Consider the following 19,622-nt stretch of genomic DNA (forward strand, 5'->3'; position numbering starts at 1 on the left):
TTCTCTCTGGGTGTGTATTTCTGCCTTGCTTCTGTCTTAAATAAACTGTTTCTCTGTGTGCTCTCCCATGTGTTGTGCCTGTTTTTTTTTACAGTGTTTGTCTCCTTGAAACATTCTTGCTTTCAAATGGGGGAAAGAGCCAGGGCCACTTTGCTTCTAGTCTCTAGCCCCTGGTGGTCTAGTGGCTAGGATTCCTGGCTTTCATCAGGCTACCCAAGTTCAATTCCTGGGTAGGGAACCAAGATCTCTCTTCAGGACCACTCACGGCTGTCTCTCCGAGATCAGTTCTGATGTGTGTCTGCCAGTTGCCGGCATCCAAAATAAAGCAAATTTTCCTTACCACCGACCTTGCCTCTTTATTGGCTTTTGAGCAGTAAACAGCTAGACCCCACTTTTGGTTACAAGAGGACACATACACTTCTAATAAGCTGTATACAAAATAGATATAAAAGACACAGCAATCCTAGAATATAAGTTTTATAATCCTCTTTACATTTAAGTGATGATTTATTTTTAAAAATGTGTACAACTAGTATTTTTATTATGAGTATGGCCTAGAGGAAAGCAAGTTAGAAGTAGGTCAGGGTTCAAAGCAAGGTTTAAACAAATCCATTTTTAATCCTGACAATTAGATTTTCTATAAAAATTATGTTCGTTAAAATACTTAAATTGCTTTTTTTTTTAAGAAAAATGTTATGAAACATAAAACATCAACTAGTTTTGAAACTATTGTCCTCTGTAAGGAAAAAAAATCAGACAAATTTAGAAAAACAAATTCCAGATTAAGTTTTCTTAATGTGTCAAGATATTCTTCAAATCAAATAGCAAATAATAAAATAATAATTCCCAATCACTCAGTTTTTCCACATTTATAAACAAATACCTAGTGACTACAGTTAGAGAAGCTGTCATTTTCATCAGTAAATAACATTTATTAACACGTATCAGAGGAGAAGCATAGCATTCCCTATCTTCAAACATTTACCCTCTAATTAAGAGGCATGGCATACACAGACAACAGTTGTTAAACACACAAGGTAGTGTATCTTTGTATAATATAAAATAAGTACTATAAGAGTCAGAGAGGGAGTGCGAAATATGGTTAGAAGCTGTTTATTCCTTCACATACTCCAATGTGTTACTCCAAGGATATTTATATTTCAGTTGGGGAACTAGGAGTAATTTATTTTCTTCTTTGAACTTGAAGGTTTTTTTAAAATGTGTTTTTCAAAAGTTGCTCTTCCTTTTTTGTATTATAGGGATATTTCTGGGAATTCCCTGGTGGTCCAGTGGTTAGGACTCTGTACTTTCACTGCCAAGGGCACCGGTTCAATCGCTGGTCGGGGAACTAAGATCCTACAAGCAGGATCTTTTGGCCACGGCGTGGCCAAAAAAAAAAAAAAAAAAATGGTGTGTGTGTGTGGGATATTTCTCAATGATAACAATAATAATTACTATTTATTGAGTGCTTATTATAATCTTGTCATTGCTCTAACCATTTGACCCCCATTATCTGAAAAAATGCTCACAACAACGCCATGATATGAAACTTCTTCATTTACAGGTGAATAAATGGAGGTTCAGAGAGCTTATGTTGTAGCTATGAAGTCTGTACCTCCTAGTAGTTGGCCTGTTCCAATCAGTCTGTTGTGTACAAAGGGACCTTCAGAATATTCAGACGAGCCAGAGTAGTTTCCCAACATTTGGCAGATTCCAGCTGAGCCCCGCCCTTGCCTCACCTTCCCTTTTCTTTGTCTTTTAATTATGAGATAAGCTCTTAACTTTAGCTCACTTCTTGGCTCTATTTTCCTTAACTTTCCTGCTGTCTGACATATGACCCTGTGACACTGCCCTATTCATCATCATAGCTAGATGAATGTTAAAGCTTCCAGAGTTGGACAACTCTGTCCCTTCACGGTCTGGAATCAATCATGTGTTCTCCTTTGAAGAATGAGTGCTCTGCCCTCACACAGGTAAAGAAAGCTTAAAGTCAAACATTCACGGAGATTGCTTATACTAGACCAGAACATTTAGCCAGAATTAATACTTAATTTTAGAATCTGGACAAATAAACTCTTTTGCACCTTAGCTTATATTGGTATTAGTTTAAAAAATCCCTAGTGTTGACTACAAACTCCTTGGAATGAAGAACTAGCAAGGGCAACATTTTCTTAAAAGATATTAAATCAAGTGTCTTTGCTTTCTCTAAAATGGGAAGAACACGCTATTGAAAGAAATGAACAGAGAAGAGAGTTAAAGCTAACACTAGGGCTTCCCTGGTGGCGCAGTGATTGAGGGTCCGCCTGCCGATGCAGGGGACACGGGTTCGTGCCCCGGTCCGAGAAGATCCCACATGCCGCGGAGTGGCTGGGCCCGTGAGCCATGGCCGCTGAGCCTGCGCGTCCGGAGCCTGTGCTCCGCAACGGGAGAGGCCACAACAGTGAGAGGCCCGCGTATCGCAAAAAAAAAAAAAAAAAAAAAAAGCTAACACTAGTAACCCTGGGGGAAAACCACAACACAAGGATGATCTGACGTGTCCAATAAAGATATTGGCATAAATATTGGGACCTAGAATGAGCAACTGCTGCAAATCCGTTTTTGAATAAATGACAGCTAACTAAATCTGCAGCATGGGTCAGGTTCTATCGGTTTCATTTGTTTCCCTGGCAATTCGGGAAGCATATGGCCTCTCCTAAGAATTAAGGTAAGGAAAAATATTGAATAGTAGTAATGATGTTACTATATACCGGGCTCCTGTTGCTGCCAGACTGGATGCTTTACATATTTTGCCTTGTTTCAGCCTCACAATAACCCTGTGAGGTAGATCCTGTTAATATCTCCATTTTACAAATAAGGGAACAGAGACATGGAGAGATTTAGTAACTCAGAGAGAGGTTTCCAACCTTGGTCTTGGTCTGTGGAATTCTATAGCCCATGTTTTTTCCACTATTCCCTAAAAATAAAGCGGGAAAATGAAGTAAATCAAGTTGGTCACCCGAAGTGTCACTTCCCTCCCTGGAGCTGCTCCTACGTTTATCATACTCTGTCTTGTATTTTAAGTCACCTCATACAAGTCTCATTTTCATAACTATATTTCAATCCCTTTGAAAGTAGGGATTTTATCTTGTATGACACTGTATCCTCAATTTTAGGAGGAACTCAATAGGTATTTAAGAGATAAAAGAAAGAAAGAATGAATGAATGAATGAATGAATTTCACTCTCCTAGGCTTTAAGAACAAAAGAGTACTCTTATCTCTTACCATATCAAATCTAAATTCCCTGGTGTAATTTTTTTTTTTGCCACTCTGTGTGACTTGTGGGATCTTAGTTCCCTGACCAGGGACTGAACCCTGGGCCTTGGCAGTGAAAGCATGGAGTCCTAACCACTGGACCGCCACGGAATTCCCTCCCTGGTGTGATATTTAATAATAATAAAAATATTGGCCAATAATAACTGAATAGTTCCTAATTTTGTGTTATGCTCTTCTAGATCCAAGTTCAAGATATATATGCATCAACTAGATAGGGCCCTGACTATTCTGGCCCTAATTGACCTTTCAGTTAATAATAGCATGCCTTGTAGAACTCTCAGGTAAAAGATGTGACTTATTCCTGCCAGGGAGATATAAATGGCTCAAAGAATTTGTGAAATTCTGGGTAATTTGCCTGAATTATCTCGGTAGTTTGTTTAACCTTTCATTTCATTTTAGCCCAGATCATTCTACATTCAGAAGCATATTTGTTCTTATTTCACAAAAGGAAACATAGTAACTTTACAACAGACTAATCTGGTGGACACCATCTTAATGAAATTAAGACAGTAAAACTAAGGTGGTTCAAATTTACCTCACCAAGAACAGGATAATCTAGCATGAAGGGCAGTCTGATGTGATGTACTGAGAGGGACATCACGTTACTGAAGTACCAATTCTCCTGTGAGGAAACCTCAAAAAACCCAAACTAAGTTATTCCTACAAAATACCGGGCTTTTACTCCAAACAGTGTCAACGCTATGAATGATAAAGTCAGAAGGAACTGTGCCAGGTTAAAGTATACTAGAGAGACATGGGAACAAAAATCCTAGACTGGATTTGTCAAAAGTTCAGAAACAGCCAAAGTAAAACCAGTTAATCACCAAAGCAGTAGTTAGTAAAAGTTTATTTTGCACATACCAAAAAGACAGTTCTCGAACCAGGAGCATTCCAACCAAAATGGGGTGTGTTGTTATAAGGCATCTCATATGGTTGTTACGGAATGTAAGTTTGTGTGCAGGGAAAGGTTTATTGTCCTGCTCGGTTTCACCATTCCTGCCCGCAGAGGCACTGCCATCACCTCAACCCCTGGGCCCCAGAAGCTGCTGAGGATGACTGCTATACTACTGCCACATAGGTCAGAGGCTGCACTGAAATCCTAGGCAACTTCACCAAGGCCAGCTTTGATGCCATCTCCAAGATCTACAGTTATCTCACCTCACCACCTCTAGAAAGAGATCCTGTTCTCCAAGTCTCCCTATCAGAAATTCACTGATGTTCTAGCAAAGTGCAGAGGACCCAGAGGACCCAGGCTCCAGCTGTGGCCACCACAGAGTATTTTTATATGAGAAAAGTAAAGTGAATTAAGCCTAATTAAAAAAAAAATCACTGGTGAGACATGTTAAGAATACAGAACCCTGGACCTCATCATCAGATATTCTGATTCAACAAGTGGTGCTGCTGTAGTGATACTCAGACCACACTGAGGCACACTGAAGTAGTGTTGTATTATTATCCTCACTTTTCAGAGGCTCAGCAAGACCATGCACAAAAGGGTCTCATGGCTCCATACTAGCAGGTTACTTGATCAGCTAATTATCATGTTGAAAAACAAGTTTGGTCCCATGAAGCAAGTAAATACCCTGGCACAGACTGCTAATGGTTGAGGTGGCTTAAGAAGGCTGGCAAGTCCAGAATTCTAGCAAGTCTACATGGAGTCCTGTGCTTCCCCGGCCAATTAATAATATTCACATGCTTCTGTATGGAATTAAAACTTTCTTTTTTTTAAACTTCTTTATGCTGCGTTCAGTTAGTTCTTGATTTCTAACACAAGTGTCTCTTTCACTTGTACCATTTCAGTCCCTTGATAACTGTCCTCGACTCTTAGAATGGCCTTAATGTTTTGCTTTACCTCCTTAGAAATCCACTCTGCAAACTCTTTAGAGTTCAAAAACTTTCACAGATTTCCTATTACCAAAAAACCAAATCCATAAATTTCAAAAGCTCAGACTTCATTAAATTGAAATGTAGATCATTAAACAGTATTTGATGACTTGAGGTAAAAGGAAATGGCAAGACATGAATTCAAATAAAATACTATTGGAGAACTGAACTAAAGGTTTTTATTTGCATACTGAATATATTTTAATTTTTTCCAGGAAGTGGCTACTAATTTTTGCAAGAAAAAAATGATAACGCCACACTTCTTTGAAAGTAGTATTTGCATAGTCATATATATGAAGTAAATCAATCTCCAGTGTTAGAAAATAAACTTCATGGAACAGTATGGAGGTTCCTTTAAAAACTAAAAGTAGAACTGCCATATGATCCAGCAATCCCACTCCTAGGCATATACCCGGAGAAAATCATAATTAGAAGAGATTCGTGCACCCCAACGTTCATTGCAGCACTGTTTACAATAGCCAAGACATGGAAGCAACCTAAATGTCCATCGACAGAAGAATGGATAAAGATGATGCAGTACATATATACAATAGAATATTACTCAGCCATAAAAAAGAATGAAATAATGCCATTTGCAGCAATATGGATGGACCTAGAGATTATCATACTAAGTGAAGTCAAAGACAAACATCATATGATATCACATATATGTGGAATCTAAAAACACGGTACAAATGAACTTATTTACGAAACAGAAATAGAGTCACAGATGTAGAAAACAAACTTACTGGGGGGAAAGGGGAGAGGAAGGATAAATTGGGAGATTGGGATTGACATGTACACACTACTATATATAAAATAGATAACTAAAGAGAACCTGCTGTATAGCACAGGGAACTTCGCTCAATACTCTGTAATTACCTATATGGGAAATGAATCTAAAAAAAGAATGGACATATATAACTGATTCACTTTGCTATACAGCAGAAACTAACACAACATTGTAAGTCAACTATACTCCAATACAATTTTTTTAAATGGAGTACAAGCTATACAACTTTTGAATTGGTATGTTTTTCACCTGAAACTAATATTGTAAATCAACTATACTTCAATTTAAAAAAATAAAGAACTCCCCCCACAAAAAAAGGAAAAGAAAAGAAAAGAAACTTCATGTAAGTTTGTGCGTTTGTGTTTGGGTCCATTTTTGAGGCTCCATAGCTTAAACTCGTTCCTCAAAGCGGTTCAGAATTCTGAAAAGAGCAGAGTTACCAGACCCTTATCACTCTGTCATGCAACAACCATTGCAACATCTCTGAGCATTCCCAAGCAGCATGCCTTGCTCCTTTTCCATACCATATACAGAAAGGTATTCATCCCACTGGAAACATGCAGATCCTACCCAATCAGCGGGTGACAGAAGTCCGTTTGTTCTCTGGCTATAAAAACAGACAAGCAGGGTATATGCCCAGTAGTGGGATTGCTGGCTCGGATCAGCTTGCTGCTTTGTGACCACCTAGAGGGGTGGGATAGGGAGGGTGGGAGGGACGGAGACGCAAGAGGGAGGGGATATGGGGATATATGTATATGTATGGCTGATTCACTTTGTTATAAAGCAGAAACTAACACACCACTGTAAAGTAGTTATACTCCAATAAAGATGTTAAAACAAACCAGACAAGCAACCCACGCTCAGGGTCGGCTTTCCTTGGCTACCAGGAAGTCGGCCAGCTGTTCTTGCAGCGACCCTTCTCTTTAATAAACTCTATCTTCCTCACAAAAAAAAAAACAAAAAAAACAAAAAAAAAACAGTTTAGATATACAAAAACGCCGCAGGGAAAAGTTGGATCGTTTTGCGTTTAGAATCTTTCCATTGGTAAGATTCTAGAGAGGGGCGTGTCCCAACGCTCGGCGACACACCACCCGCGGGGCCACAGGGGATCGCGGCTCCGGGCTCCGGAAGGGCGCCCAGGGCGCATTTACCAGAGCGGCTGCGCGACGTTTTTCCGGCGGGACTGCACGGAGGAAGGTCCTGGGGACAGTCCGCTGGCCCGGGGCCTGGCCTTGCGCGCTCGGAGTCACCGAGAAAACGAGTCCGTCGCCCCTGCCGCCCCTCGCTGTCCCAGCCATGGCCACGCGCCTCCTCCGCAGGGCCCTACGCTTGTGGGGCGGCCGCTGTGCGCCGAGCGTGCCGCCGGCATCGAGGTGAGTGCCCGCCCCGTTTCAGCTGCGCCGGCCGGGAGGCTGCAGGGCAGGGCTGCGACACGCACACCGCTCCTGGGGGCTGGGAACCAGCCGGCGCGCGCTCAAGGGGCCGGCTGCATCGGCCCCCGGGACTTGGGCTGAGCTGTTGGGGCGAGAGAGGGTGGGAGAAGGGGCTGGGCCTCGCCCCTTGGCTCCCAGAACCTGGGTCGGACCCACTGGGGCGAGCGCGTGGGCGCCGGCCTAGCAGCTTCAACTTGGTGACAGCCGAAGGGGGGGGGGGCGGGCGTCCCTAAATTCTCCCTCACTGGCCCCAATCCAACCCGTCTGGTTCTGAGGCCTGTGGTCGGCACCGTGAGTCTGCATTTCGAAGAGTTCCTGCGAGGCGAGGGCGGGGAGTCAGCCCTTGGCCACAGTTGCACGAGTTGGAGCTACGACCTTTGGCCCAGTTAGATCTGTGGCAAAAAGGCACCGCCCTATAGTGAACTTGGGAGCTGGTATTCCACCGCCTCCCAGATCTTGAGAAAAGCACTTGCAGCGACGCTGACCTAGAGAAGTGCCATGGAGAAGACATCCTGGAACAGGAAAGACCTGGCGACGGCCCGTTAGACGATGAAATTAACTTGAGATTTAACAAATCCTTTAATTAAGTAAATGCAGAGGAATTAATGGAGAGAGTTTCTAAGTGGCTCAGTGACTATTAAGGTAGTGTTTATAAGATCAAAAGCTTCCTGTACCGTCTGACACCTCAAATACAGTCATTGGATAAACAAACTGGAAGCACCGAGGATTCCCTATTTAATGAGAGTGACAGGATGGATAAATTAGCTCATGGCGGCCTTATGGTAACTCTAAGATGCTGTGGGAGCAGGAAACAAAACTGCTGCTCGTGAGGAGGGCTGGGAAGGCTTCACCGAGGAGTGACTTTACATTCGGATACACATACTTTTCTAAGCTCTTCCCCGAATTTCATAAGACAGTGATGCTCAAATTTTTTGGTATCAGGACTCCTTTGTGCTGTTAAAATTAGAGGACCTCCAAGATCTTTTGTTTATGTGAGTTTTATTTATGGACATTGATGTCAATAGATATCTACAAAACTGCGAAATTTTACAAATATTTAGTTTACATAAAAGTAACTCATTACATGTTAACATAAATAACATCTTTATGAAAAATAACTTTTCCAAAAAAAAGGTGAGATGAGTGACATTGTCTTACATTTTTGTAGATCCCTTAATGTCTGGCTTAATATTAGACAGTCTGATTTTCATACCTGCTTCTGCACTGTCAATTGTGATGTTATTTTGGTTGAAGTATAGGAAGAATATTGGAAAAAGGAGGACCTGAGGGACCCTCTGAATAGGTCAGAGACTCTAGTTTCATTATAACAGACTCTTAAACTTTAATGTGCATATGAATCACTTAGGAATGTTATTAAAATACAGTCGACCCTTGAACAGCATGTATTTGAATCGCGAGGGTCCACTTACATGGGAATTTTTTTCCATCGTAAATACTACAGTACTACACAATCCATGGTTGGTTGAATCTGAGGATGCAGAACCGTGCTTTGGAGGAAGCACAAATATGGAGGGCTGACGGTGGGGTATACATGGATTTTCAACTGCATGGAGGTTGGGCGTCCCTAACCCCTGTGTGGTTCAAGTGTCAAATGTACAGACTGATTCATTTGGCCTGGGATGAGGCCCAAAATTGTGTATTTATAACCAGCTCCCTACCTGAAGGTGCTGGCAGAGACTGTCTCCCTTTTATAATGAGGTTTTAAAAATAATGATAATAATAATAATTAGAGCCTAGCCAGTTAGATGAGTAGCCGTTTAATGCTTTAGGAAAACAATGGACAATTTATTCAGTACAGATTTCCTGGTTTTTATGGGGAGAAAAAGGGCTCATTTATTTTGTACGGGTTCCTTAGTCTTGGCAAAAAATGGATATTCCAACAAACTTACTGCCAAGTGTTTTGATTTTCTTCTCTCTACATGTTCTCTCTTGAACACTTTTGACTGATCTGAAAATCTCTGTTCTTTCTGGCACTTCTTTCACTTTCCTTTGTCTTGGTGTGTTTTACTTAGAAATGTTCCAAAGATTTCTTTAATGTTACATGGGATATAAAATTTTAAGATCCAGGCAGACTTGTATATAAGTTCCACTCTATTATTTACTAATTATGTTGACAAATGATTCAGTGTCTTAGAGCTCCAGTTCCCTAGTCTCAGCACATTTTTTTCCTTGAGGAAAAATCCCAAGTATGGACCAATGTGTGCATTATAAAGAAATTGGAACGAGTCATTTCAATATAGGATGAAGTAGATTTTAGTCTCTTTTACTGTAACATTACAGTGGTGCGCAAGGCCCTTGCTCACTGTTGTATCCCAAGTTACCCGGATGGTTCCTAGTACATATTAGGCACTCAGAAAGTATTTTTTAGCTAAATGAATAAATAAGCTATTAAAAATGATGATTTGGCTGACAGAGTAGCAAACCAGAAAAACGTGAAGATAACAGGCAGACCAGGTATAAAAAATGTAATATTAAAAGTTCTCAGCTAAAGGTTACCACTTAAAAGACATTTCAGATTGTATTAACAAATAAAACTCAACTAAAAGTTGTATATAAAAGATAAGTCTAAAGCAAAATGACACAAAATACATATTAAGTGTATTAATCAGCTCAGGCTTCCATACCCAAATACTACAGACTGGGTGGTTAACAGCAGAAATCTATTCCTCATAATTCTAGCGGCTGGATAGTCCAAGATCAAGGTGCTGGCCAGTTCATTTGCTGGTGAGAGCTCTCTTCCTGACTTATAGATGGCCCCCTTCTCCCTATGTCCTCACTAGGCCTTTCCTTGTTGTGTGCACACAGAGCTATATCTCTGTCTTCCCCTTCTTATAATGTAAGCCAAGCCTCTTTGTTTAGGACTCCACACTTATGACCTCATTTAACTGTAATTACCTCCTCAAAGCTATATCTCCAAATACCATTACATTGGGAGTTTGAGCTTCAACATGAATTGGGTTGGAGGAGGAGGCAGGCACAATTCAGTCCATTGCATTAAGGAAAGATATATAAACTGGAAAAAAATAATACATTTCAGGGGAAAAAAGATTGAAATAGCCTAATTGCCAATAAACAAGACTGGGTCTTTTCTGGACTAAGAAGAAGAAGAGGAAGAGAAAGAAAAGGGAAGGAAAGGACAGGATAGAATCAGATCAGGTCAGGGTCCAACTAAGGAAGAGAGAAACCCAAAACAATATAATGCAAAACAGAAAAACATCTTTTGGCGATATTTATATATATGATAAAAAGTTTTTTTATATGTGAGCTTAAAAATGTACAAAGTGGTACACAGAGTTTCAAAATCTTTTCAGGCGTACCCCCGGCCAGGGCAGGGGGCGATCTGAAGACCATTGGACAAAAGGAACTACAGAGCAGTCTCTTTTTAAGCTTAATATGGGGAGTGGGGGGGTGCAGGGAGAGGAAAGGTCAGTTTCCAAAGATTTTGAATAATTCTGGAATAATCCCTACAGAGACTGGTGGGCACTTTGATTTTGCTTTACACCCGGATTGTAATGTGCAGTTTGCATCCTATACACCTGCCATTTGAAATTGTATGATTCTGGATAAACTATTAATGGGGGGGTTACATTATTTTAAAAATTGTACATTACATGAAAACTTATCAGTATTATTCTATTGTACTATTTGAATTTTACATTATTTAATCGGCATCACCATACAGTACTATTCTATATTCTACTTCAGCTCAAACATGTGATTATTTCTAGGCATGACATCCTCTTTAGGGATTTGGAAGTAAAGACTGAGTTGAATAAGGGTAAACTATTTCTTAGTCTCATCCAATCGAGATAGATCCTAAAGTGCTGCTGCTCAAATTTGAACCAGTTTGTCAAATTGCAGACTCTTTCCTTCATGTTGTTCAGTGACTTTTAATTTGGATGTGAAGAGTAACAATTCACTTAATTTTCTTAATGTATGTATATTTTTAAGATGTTCTCATTCTGGAGGGGAGGAACGTCTGGAAACTCCTTCTGCTAAAAAATTAACAGATATAGGAATTAGAAGAATCTTCTCTTCAGAACATGACATTTTCCGAGAAAGTGTAAGGAAGTTTTTTCAAGAAGAAGTGATTCCTCATCACGCAGAGTAAGTCACACATTTTCTTTGAAAGTAACGTTAGAGGTCCAAGAAGGACCATTTCCTAGAATGCTCTTCATTGTTCTCTAGAAAAAGTACTGTGTTCAGGGCTTTATTAACATTTTTACCACTCTTCAGTATAATACTGTAAGATTACGGGATTCTTAAACTAGTTCAAAGCTTCTTAAATGAGTTTTAAAATATACAATTAAAAAATATGTTGACCTAATCGACTGCCAGTTTTTTCTCCCATAAAAAATGGGTTTATGGTCCACAGCCATGGTGATCTATGTGCAAGTTGCTGCTCAGCAAGGGAAGGAGAGCACTTTCATAGAGAGGAAAAGGAAGTTGGGAGGGCTAGAGTAAACAAAGAGTCCAGGGCTTTTCAATGACTGAGTCTTTCCTGGGAAAGAGGAATCTTTCTTTTACTTGTTGGGCCCTGCTATTGTCACAGGATATGAGAGCACCCCCTTTTTAATTACCTTAAATTAAGGGACCATTCCTGAACAAAATCATTCATAAATTCAAAATGTGGCCGTTTAAATAATATGAAAAATATTTTTCTGATTTTAACATGTTTGTTACTTGCAGATGGGAGAAAGCTGGAGAAGTGAGTAGGGAGCTTTGGGAAAAAGCTGGAAAACAAGGACTGCTTGGTGTCAATATTGCAGAGCGTCATGGTGGCATTGGGGGGGACTTGTACTCGTCAGCTGTTGTTTGGGAGGAGCAGTAAGTATGGAAGCATTTGAAGTTGAGTCTTGTTTCGTCAGTTCACTTTTCTGAGTGATGATTTTAAACTGTTTTCTAATCTTATAAGATTGAAAATCCTCTTTTAAGTTGTTAAAATAGGTGCTTCATTTCTAATTGACCCATGTGTCTGTTTCATACATGAGAACAAATGAAGATTTCAGTTGATAAATGGGCAAAAGATTTGAACCAGCAATTCATCAAAAAAGAAATAGGTTTTTTAGATGAAAAAAGTTTATCCTTACTACCAAGCAGATGCAAATTAAATTAATCTGGAGGTATCATTTTGAGTACAAAAGTTAGTGAAAATGAAAAATCATAATAACCAGTGCTGACAAGGTTGCAGTGAAAGTGACGCATTCATATACTCTTGGTGACGTTATATATTGGAACAATAAATGCCTTGGAGATTAAAAGCATGGATACATAAAAAATGAAAGTATTTCTGCTCTTAAATATTGGGTTGGCCAAAAACTTTGTTTTTTTCCATAAGATGGCTCTAGTAGCACTTAGTTGTCTTCAACTTCATTCAAAACAATTTTGTTAGATTATATTGTGACAGCTGTCATATTAACGTGCATTTAAAAAAAGACTTATTAAAATTGGTGAATTTTTGTGTAGCCATTTTAATATTGAAGGTGGAAGAAAAGAAGCAACATTTTTGGCATATTATGCTTTATTATTTCATGAAAGGTAAAAATGCAACTGAAGCACAAAAAAAAAGATTTGTGCAGTGTATGGAGAAGGTGTTGTGACTGATCGAATGTGTCAAAAGTGGTTTGCAAAGTTTCGTACTGGAGATTTCTCGCTGGATGATGCTCCCCAGTCGGATAAACCAGTTGAACTTGATAGCGATCAAATTGAGACATTAGTTGAGAACAATCAATGTTATACCACCTGGGAGATAGCCGACATACTCAAAACATCCAAATCAAGTGTTGAAAATCATTTGCACGAGATAGCCTCATCCACCAGAGGGCAGACAGCAGAAGCAAGAACTACAATCCTGCATCCTGTGGATCAAAAACCACGTTCACAGAAAGATAGACAAGACGAAAAGGCAGAGGGCTATGTACCAGATGAAGGAACAAGATAAAAACCCAGAAAAAAAACTAAATGAAGTGGAGATAGGCAACCTTCCAGAAAAAGAATTCAGAATAATGATAGTGAAGATGACCCAGGACCTCGGAAAACCAATGGAGGCAAAGATCGAGAAGATGCAAGAAATGTTTAACAAAGACCTAGAAGAATTAAAGAACAAACAAACAGAGATGAACAATACAATAACTGAAATGAAAAATACACTAGAAGGAATCAATAGCAGAATAACTGAGGGAGAAGAATGGAAAAGTGACCTGGAAGAAAAGATAGTGGAATTCACTGCTGTGGAACAGAATAAAGAAAAAAGAATAAAAAGAAATGAAGACAGCCTAAGAGACCTCTGGGACAACATTAAACGCAACAACATTCGCATTATAGGGGTCCCAGAAGGAGAAGAAAGAAAGGACCCAAGAAAATATTTGAAGAGATTATAGTTGAAAACTTCCCTAACATGGGAAAGAAATAGCCACCCAAGTCCAGGAAGCGCAGAGAGTCACACACAGGATAAACCCAAGGAGAAACATGCCGAGACACATAGTAATCAAATTGATAAAAATTAAAGACAAACAAAAATTATTGAAAGCAGCAAGGGAAAAATGACCAATAACATACAAGGGAGCTCCCATAAGGTTAACAGCTGATTTCTCAGCAGAAACTCTAAAAGCCAGAAGGGAGTGGCATGATGTACTTAAAGTGATGAAAGGGAAAAATCTACAACCAAGATTACTCTACCCAAGGATCTCATTCAGATTCAATGGAGAAATCAAAAGCTTTACAGACAAGCAAAAGCTAAGAGAATTCAGCACCACCAAACCAGCTCTACAACAAATGCTAAAAGAACTTCTCTAAGTGGGAAACACAAGAGAGGAAAAGGACCTACAAAAACAAACCCCAAACAATTAAGAAAATGGTAATAGGAACATACATATTGATAATTACCTTAAACGTGAATGGATTAAATGCTCCAACCAAAAGACACAGGCTTACTGAATGGATACAAAAACAAGACCCATATATATGCTGTCTACAAGAGACCCACTTCAGACCTAGGGACACATACAGACTAAAAGTGAGGGGATGGAAAAAGATATTCCATGCAAATGGAAATCAAAAGAAAGCTGGAGTAGCTATACTCATCAGATAAAATAGACTTTAAAATAAAGACTATTACAAGGGACAAAGAAGGACACTACCTAATGATCAAGGGATCAATCCAAGAAGAAGATATAACAGTTGTAAATATTTATGCACCCAACATAGGAGCACCTCAATACATAAGGCAACTGCTAAGAGCTCTAAAAGAGGAAATCGACAGTAACACAATAATAGTGGGGGACTTTAACACCACCCTTACACCAATGAACAGATCATCCAAACAGAAAATTAATAAGGAAACACAAGCTGTAAATGACACAATAGACCAGATAGATTTAATTGATATTTATAGGACATTCCATCCAAAAACAGCAGGATTACACTTTCTTCTCAAGTGCGCATGGAACATTCTCCAGGATAGATCACATCTTGGGTCACAAATCAAGCCTCAGTAAATTTAAGAAAATTGAAATCATATCAAGCATCTTTTCTGACCAAAATGCTATGAGATTAGAAATCAATTACAGGGAAAAAAACGTATAAAACGCAAACACATGGAGGCTAAACAATATGTTACTAAATAACCAAGAGATCAAAGAGGAAAGAAATCAAAGAGGAAATCAAAAAATACCTAGAGACAAATGACAATGAAAACATGACGATCCAAAACCTATGGGATGCAGCAAAAGCAGTTCTAAGTGGGAAGTTTGTAGCTATACAAGCCTACTTCAAGAAACAAGAAAAATCTCAAATAAACTATCTAACCTTACAGCTAAAGTAACTAGAGAAAGAAGAACAAACAAAACCCAAAGTTAGCAGAAGGAAAGAAATCATAAAGATCAGAGCAGAAATAAATGAAATAGAAACAAAGAAAACAATAGTAAAGATCAATAAAACTAAAAGCTGGTTCTTTGAGAAGATAAACAAAATTGATAAACTATTAGCCAGGGTCATCAAGAAAAAGAGGGAGAGGACTCAAATCAATAAAATTAGAAATGAAAAAGGAGAAATTACAACAGACACCACAGAAATACAAAGCCTCCTAAGAGACTACTACAAGCAACTCTGCCAATAAAATGGACAACCTGGAAGACATGGAAAATTCTTAGAAAGGTATAACCTTCCAAGACTGAACCAGGAAGAAATAGAAAATATGAACAGACCAATCACAAGTAATGAAATTGAAGCTGTGATTAAAAATCTTCCAACAAACAAGTCCAGGACCAGATGGCTTCACAGATGAATTCTATCCAACATTTAGAGAAGAGCTAAGACCCATCCTTCTCAAACTCTTCCAAAAAATTGTAGAGGAAGGAAAACTCCCAAACTCATTCTATGAGGCCACCATCACCCTGATACCAAAACCAGACAAAGATACTCCAAAAAAATTTACAGACCAATATCACTGATGAATATAGATGCAAAAATCCTCAACAAAATACTAGCAAACAGAATCCAGCAATACATTAAAAGAATCATACACCATGATCCTGTGGGATTTAAGCCAGGGATGCAAGTATTCTTCAATATACGCAAATCAATCAATGTGATACACCATATTAACAAATAGAAGAAGAAAAATCATAAGATCATCTCAATAGATGCAGAAAAAGCTTTTGACAAAGTTCAACACCCATTTATGATAAAAACTCTCCAGAAAGTGGGCATAGAGGGAACCTGCCTCGACATAATAAAGGCCATATATGACAAACCCACAGCAAACATCATTCTCAATGGTGAAAAACTGAAGGCATTTGCTCTAAGATCAGGAACAAGACAAGGATGTCCACTCTCGCCACTATTATTCAACATAGTTTTGGAGGTCCTAGCCACGGCAATCAGAGAAGAAAAAGAAATAAAAGGAATCGAAATTGGAAAAGAAGAAGTAAAACTGTCACTGTTTGCAGATGTCATGATTCTATTCATAGAGAATCTGAAAGAGGCCACCAGAAAACTACTAGAGCTAATCACTGAATTTGGTAAAGTAGCAGGATACAAAATTAATGCACAGAAATCTCTTGTATTCCTATACACTAATGATGAAACATCTGAAAGAGAAATTAAGGAAACACTCCCATATACCATTGCAACAAGAAGAATAAAATACCTAGGAATAAACCTAACTAGGCAGACAAAAGACCTGTATGCAGAAAACTATAAAACACTGATGAAAGAAATTAAAAATGATACCAACCAATGGAGAGATATACCATGTTCTTAGATTGGAAGAATCAATATTGTGAAAATGACTCTACTACCCAAAGCAATCTACAGATTCAATGCAATCCCTATCAAATTACCAATGGCATTTTTTACAGAACTAGAACAAAATATCTTAAAATTTGTATGGAGACACAAAAGACCCCGAATAGCCAAAGCGGCCTTGAGGGAACAAAATGGAGCTGTAGGAATCAGACTCCCTGACTTCAGACGACAGTACAAAGCTACAGTAATCAAGACAATATGGTAGTGGCACAAAAACAGAAACACAGATCAATGGAACAAGATAGAAAGCCCAGAGATAAACCCCCCGCACCTATGGTCAACTAATCTATGACAAAGGAGGCAAGGATATAAAATGGAGAAAAGACAGTCTCTTCAATAAGTGGTGTTGGGAAAACTGGGCAGCTACATGTAAAAGAGTGAAATTAATACACCACACACAAAAATAAACTCAAAATGGATTAGAGACCTAAATGTAAGACCGGGCACTATAAAACTCTTAGAGGAAAACATAGGAAGAACACTCTTTGACATAAATCACAGCAAGATCTTTTTTGATCCACCTCCTAGAGTAATGGAAATACATACAAAAATAAACAAATGGGACCTAATGAAACTTCAAAGCTTTTGCACAGCAAAGGAAACCATGAACAAGACGAAAACACAACCCTCAGAATGGGAGAAAATATTTGCAAATGAATCATCGGACAAAGGATTAATCTCCAAAATATATAAACAGCTCATGCAGCTCAATATTAAAAAAACAAACAACCCAATCCAAAAAATGGGCAGAAGACCTAAATAGACATTTGTCCAAAGAAGACATACAGATGGCCAAGAAGTACATGAAGAGCTGCTCAACGTCACTAATTATTAGAGCAATGCAAATCAAAACTACAATGTGGTATCACCTCACAGCAGTTAGAATGGGCATCATCAGAAAATCTACAAACAACAAATTCTGGAGAGGGTGTGGAGAAAAGGGAACCGTCTTGCACTATTGGTGGGAATGTAAATTGATACAGCCACTATGGAGAACAGTATGGAGGTTCCTTAAAGAACTAAAAATAGAATTACCATATGACCCAGCAACCCCACTACTGGGGTGGTGGGACGAATTGGGCGATTGGGATTGACATGTATACACTGATGTGTATAAAATGGATAACAAATAAGAAAAAAAAATACATTAAAGCCGAGTGGAAATGTAAAGAAAATTCCTAGAAAAAAGAAAAATCATTTGCACCAGCTTGCTTATGTTAATCACTTTGATGTCTGGGTTCCACATAAGTTAAGCAAAAAAAACCTTCTTGACCATATTTCTTCATGTGATTCTCTACCTAGACGTAATGAAAACATTCCGTTTTCAAAACAAATTGTGATGGGCGATGAAAAGTGGACACTGTACAATAATGTGGAATGGAAGTGATCATGGGGCAAGCAAAATGAACCACCACGAACCACACCAAAGGCCAGTCTTCATCCAAGGAAGGTGATGTTGTGTATATGGTTGGATTGGAAGGGAGTCATCTATTATGAGCTCCTCCCGGAAAACCGAACAATTAATTCCAACAAGTACTGCTCCCAATTAGACCAACTGAAAGCAGCACTTGACAAAAAGTGTCCGGAATTAGTTAAGAGAAAACGCATAATCTTCCATCAGGATAACACAAGACCGCGTGTTTCTTTGATGACCAGGCAAGAACTTTTACAGATTGGCTGGGAAGTTCTGATTCCTCCGCCGTATTCACCAGACATTGCACCTTCGATTTCCATTTATTTAGGTCTTTACAAAATTCTCTTAATGGAAAAAAAATCCAATTCCTTGGAAGACTGTAAAAGGCACCTGGAACAGTTCTTTGCTCAAAAAGATAAAAAGTTTTGGGAAGATGGAATTATGAAGTTGCCTGAAAAATGGCAGAAGGTAATGGAACAAAAGGGTGAATACATTGTTCAATAGAGTTCATGGTGAAAATGAAAAATTTATCTTTTATTTTTACTTAAAAACCAAAGGAACCTTTTGCCAACCCAATATAAAAAATAATATCTACGTACAAACATCATTGCCATGTTAGATCATAATCCCCCAAGTTTGGAAGCAATCTAAATGTCCAGCAGTAGGACAATGAAAAAGTATATTGTAGTACAGAAGCAGTTTGTAATATTTTGCAGCTATTTTTTGTGATAAATTTTGTAAGTACAAAATTTATACCATGACTGCAGTTATATGAGAATACGTATATCCTTATGGCAAAGGTCATTTGCTAAAATGAAAATAGTTACTATGTTAGGGTAATACAGTTATAGGTGGTAAATTTTTTTAAATGTTTTGTCTTTTATTTCATTACATACGTGATCATTGAGCTCTGCTAGAGCACTGTTACTAGGTTAGAGCCAGAAATTAAAAGGTTAGTAAAAAAAAAAAAGAGAGAGAAAACCCTCAGAAACTTCATAGGTTTGCGAGGAGACAATCTATTACCACATAATGTGATAGGACCTTTAGTACTTTGTTGTTCTTTTCTAACTGAGAAATCAAAGAAGTAAAAAGAGAACAAAATAACTACGTTGTGCCTTAAACCGTCTTCTCTTTTTTCTTTCTAAGAGCGTATTCGAATTGCACAGGCCCAGGTTTTAGTCTTCATTCGGATATTGTCATGCCCTATATCGCAAACTATGGCTCAGAAGAACAGATTAAGCACTTCATCCCCCAGATGACTGCAGGGAAATGTATTGGTGCCATAGCAATGACAGAGCCTGGGGCTGGAAGGTAAATCAACATTTGGTTGGTTTTGAAATGCTGGAAGCAATGCCTTAACAGCAAATGTTTTCTCAGTACCTGCTTTATACAACCCTCTGAGTGATATGCTAAGACAGATACAAAGATGAACACATTGTCATTTCCAACCTTAGGTAA

The 19,622-nt window shown here is 38.7% G+C and overlaps 1 protein-coding gene across 1 annotated transcript in view; it reads left to right on the forward strand.

Annotated features, from left to right (window-relative positions):
* The first annotated feature begins 7,120 nt into the window (after positions 1 to 7,120).
* ACADL (acyl-CoA dehydrogenase long chain) overlaps positions 7,121 to 19,622 on the forward strand; it is a 37,537-nt gene continuing 25,035 nt past the window's right edge. The window contains exons 1-4 of the mRNA XM_029225957.1: positions 7,121 to 7,363; positions 11,396 to 11,551; positions 12,134 to 12,271; positions 19,311 to 19,475. Coding sequence (XP_029081790.1) covers positions 7,287 to 7,363; positions 11,396 to 11,551; positions 12,134 to 12,271; positions 19,311 to 19,475 — 536 coding nt within the window. The 5' untranslated portion in view covers positions 7,121 to 7,286. The remainder of the gene's footprint in view (positions 7,364 to 11,395; positions 11,552 to 12,133; positions 12,272 to 19,310; positions 19,476 to 19,622) is intronic.

Source organism: Monodon monoceros, unplaced genomic scaffold (genome assembly GCF_005190385.1).
Source record: "Monodon monoceros isolate NGI ecotype Baffin Bay Population unplaced genomic scaffold, NGI_Narwhal_1 Super_Scaffold_16, whole genome shotgun sequence".
NCBI lineage: Eukaryota > Metazoa > Chordata > Mammalia > Artiodactyla > Monodontidae > Monodon > Monodon monoceros.